This window comes from Micromesistius poutassou, assembly GCF_964030765.1.
Source record: "Micromesistius poutassou genome assembly, chromosome: 2".
Taxonomy (NCBI): Eukaryota; Metazoa; Chordata; class Actinopteri; order Gadiformes; family Gadidae; genus Micromesistius; species Micromesistius poutassou.
In genome coordinates, this window is record NC_140272.1 from 23,373,845 (window position 1) to 23,377,321 (window position 3,477).

Sequence of the window (3,477 nt, forward strand, 5' to 3'; positions counted from 1 at the left end):
TGGAAGGCGCCGTTAGTTCACTTTAACATATTAGTGAACTGAGAAATAGATTTAGGTCATTTACTATGGAGAGATAACTGTTTCAGTGGTCTGTGAATCTATAGAAAATAGATTTCCAACATGTGTTAGTTGATGTGTAAGCGGTATGATCTGCAGATTTAAGTGCTGGAGACCAGGGTTAAAATTCTTATGTTGGTTGTTTTTCCAACATAAAGTCATTGTGTGATGACATTACAATGTAATGTCAATTATGAAATCTGACCATCAGAGTTCAAGTCCTTCTTATGTTGGTGGTCTTTTCAACATAAAGTCGTTGTGTGAGTTTAATGTCAAACATTACATTTGATCCTTCAGAGCAGCTGTCTGGTGGTGCAGTGGTCAGACCTTCTGGGTGAGCTGTTGCAGACCCAGCTTCAAGTCCTGCTTAAGTTGGTTGTTTCCAACATGAAGTCATCCTGGTAATGTAATGTAGTACACTGTCTCTGTGCTTCCCCAGGCAGAGACAGTGGTGGAGACAGGACATCATTACGCTGTAACCCAACATTATTTTTAGAACAAACAGGAATTGAACCTTGGACTGCAGGGGGTCACAGCGGACCGCACAGGGACAACCATATAGCAATAATCAATAATCAAATCAATAAAGAGCTTATACATGGCATTACAACGTATGCACAGTGCACTTCTTTCTTTCCTCATTTGTTCATTTCTTACCTAAAGGTAGAAGGGCGCCGAGCCAACTTTAATGTACTTTTTTTTAAATTAAATTTTTTTCCTTTGAGGGCAACCAGCGGCCATCGTTCAGTGTGTGTGTGTGCGTGTGTTTGTGTGTGTGTGTGCGTGTGTGCGTGTGTGTGTGTGTGTGTGTGTCCATTAACCAGGTAGACATGAATGTTATGTATTTTGAGGGTTCATGATGTCATAGCTGACCACTAATTCCCATGTCAGCCAAATAATCAGTGACTTATTAAATTGAAGTGATTTCAGACGTGTTTCTTCTTTGACTGAGGGGAGATCTGACGCATGTCTCTCCAAAAAACATTAGGAGAATGCCTAACCAGTGTACAGGAGTCTGCAGCGCAGAGTTCTGGTTCGTACAAGTATCGGGTCGGCCTGATGAGCCTCAGCCCAGCCACGCTTATGGAGGTTAGGGAGACGGCCGGCCGGCTCTGTAAATGTTTAACCCGCTATTGGGATATATGCCGGGCCCTGCTGTGACACCTCAATCCACTGGTTCTGTCCACACATCTGTGTGCCGAGTCCAACTGGTCCGCAGTGACAGAGACATGAACGCTGCACTCAAAGAACTGGTAGGTGATGCTTAAGGGTGACTTGTTTCAAAATGTTCACGTGCTAAACATCGTATTCTATCCTAAAATGATAGTCCATTTTCCTCATTCTTTTGTAAGATTTTAAAGCCTTATTTCTTTTAACTTGTTTGCACTGTCGAGGATGCCTGAAACAAACCATTGGCCATTAATCACTGATTTTAATGTATTCATGGCAACACACTTAAAAGCAGGCTGTAAAGTCACTTGAGGGATTTTGAGGGCTCCTTGTAATTTGCGATATAAGAAAATCCTTTCCTGAAGTTAATCAACTGAAAATAAGTGTAAAGATGGCATTTAATGTTATGATGGCATGTAAGCATCATAACAGTTGAAATGTTAACATTTCTTTGTCATAGATAGCACACCAGCAGGCAAAAATGATGTTAAAAGCTAAAGTTTCAGATTGATAGTATTATTATAAGCACCTTCATATTATTTTGGAGCTATGAGTAGCCAATATTCAATACCATAACATAACATAAAACATCTACCCAGTAACTAGTTTGCCTAAAACTGTGTGAAGCCTGTGAAGTTGTGTAATGTCTTGGTCTGTTTCCCAGCTGCAGTACAGGAGGTTGTACCTACTGTCTCTGGTGCTGGGAATAGGAGGATCCTTTCAGTATGGAATCCAGGTTTCTATGATGGCTTCTGCAGCAGAGGTATACACATGGTTAAAAACAAGTTCATGTATTGTATCGTGAATATATTATGTAGATAAAATTGTATTCATGTTACATTTTGTCACTTTATGCAATTTAATTCAAATGAAATCGCCACAAGTGACATAACGTTAACTTCCTAATTTGGGGCTAGTTTACAGCTGTAGATAATGTAATGTGTGGTAGTTTACAGCTGTAGATAATGTTATGTGGGGTAGTTTACAGCTGTAGATAATGTAATGTGGGGTAGTTTACAGCTGTAGATAATGTTATGCAAAGGATGGGCCAGAATGGGCCACAGGTGGTACTTTCATCCCTGCTCTAATGCAGACCACTTCAACAGCCTGCACTGTCTGTACTTTACCCCCCTGCTGGTTGATGGTTGCATGTGATCACATGTCACAATTTCTGCCCCGTCTGGCGCCGTCTCAGGGCCACAGGGGTTCTCCAATATTGAAACGAGGTGAACCGGCACGTCTTCGTTGTCTGTCCCGTTAAATAAAGCAAGCGCGTTAGAACGCTGTGCTGCGCGTTAGAACGCCGTGCTGCGCGTTAGAACTCTGTGCTGCGCGTTAGAACGCTGCGCTGCGCGTTAGAACGCTGTGCTGCGCGTTAGAACGCTGTTCTGCACTGAGCTGCGATAGCCCCCCTCCCCCACCCCCTCCCTCCCCCTCTCCCCCCCCCCCCCCACCAATCGTTCTAAAGCATCGCTGGCAACATCCCTGACACACCAATGGTTGGCAGAGCGCCGGCTGATTGACAGGTGGAATGTGTCGGTCGGGCTTACAGCCGCGCGGCACCGACAGACGAGAAGAGGCGCCGTAGGTACGTCGTAACGCCCTCAACATGAATACAGTCAGAGAGTCACCAGAGAGACGGCCATGGTCTGACTCTCTCCGTCAGCCTGCAGGTGGGGGCAGGTTTGCGCCCGCTTTGCCCCCCCCCCCCCCCTCCGCTGGACGACGCCAGTGAGCAGTGAAGTCGGTTCTCCTGAGTACTGCAGAGGGTTGCAGAGCGAGGCTGATGAAACGCTCCCTGCTGCTGAACGTCGTGTTGCAGAGATCGGTTGAGGCTAAACGTGTAGAGACTGAATCGGTTCAAACAGAGAGTCGACCGCTTCACAGTTAGAATTATAGACGCTGTGAAATACCTACGAGATCTACCTACCGAGAACAGCTCACCGCAGAACGGATTAGTGGGCCTGCTTTTTGAAGTGGGCTTGGAGCCCATTGCAATTGCCAGACATGTTGCTTGCGTTATCATAACTCATTATCATAACTCATTATTATGAACTCATTATCATAACTCAGTTTGACAAGCTAGACCCCCAAGTCTTGCACCATTTGAATCAGAGCTCCAGCCTCCACCCTGTGGACGGTCTCAACCTGATCACTCACTGATCACTCTCACTGCTCTCTAAACTGACAAAGGGAAAAACAAAAGGCCAACCCGCACGGCCGCGACTGGAGCCCCTCTCCGCTCGCGTG

At 45.5% G+C, this 3,477-nt stretch overlaps 1 protein-coding gene across 1 annotated transcript in view; it reads left to right on the top strand.

Moving 5' to 3' along the window:
- The first annotated feature begins 1,036 nt into the window (after window positions 1-1,036).
- Window positions 1,037-3,477, top strand: part of LOC311338609 (solute carrier family 2, facilitated glucose transporter member 11-like) — a 10,039-nt gene continuing 7,598 nt past the window's right edge. The window contains exons 1-2 of the mRNA XM_084463898.1: window positions 1,037-1,310; window positions 1,892-1,990. Coding sequence (XP_084320024.1) covers window positions 1,176-1,310; window positions 1,892-1,990 — 234 coding nt within the window. The 5' untranslated portion in view covers window positions 1,037-1,175. The remainder of the gene's footprint in view (window positions 1,311-1,891; window positions 1,991-3,477) is intronic.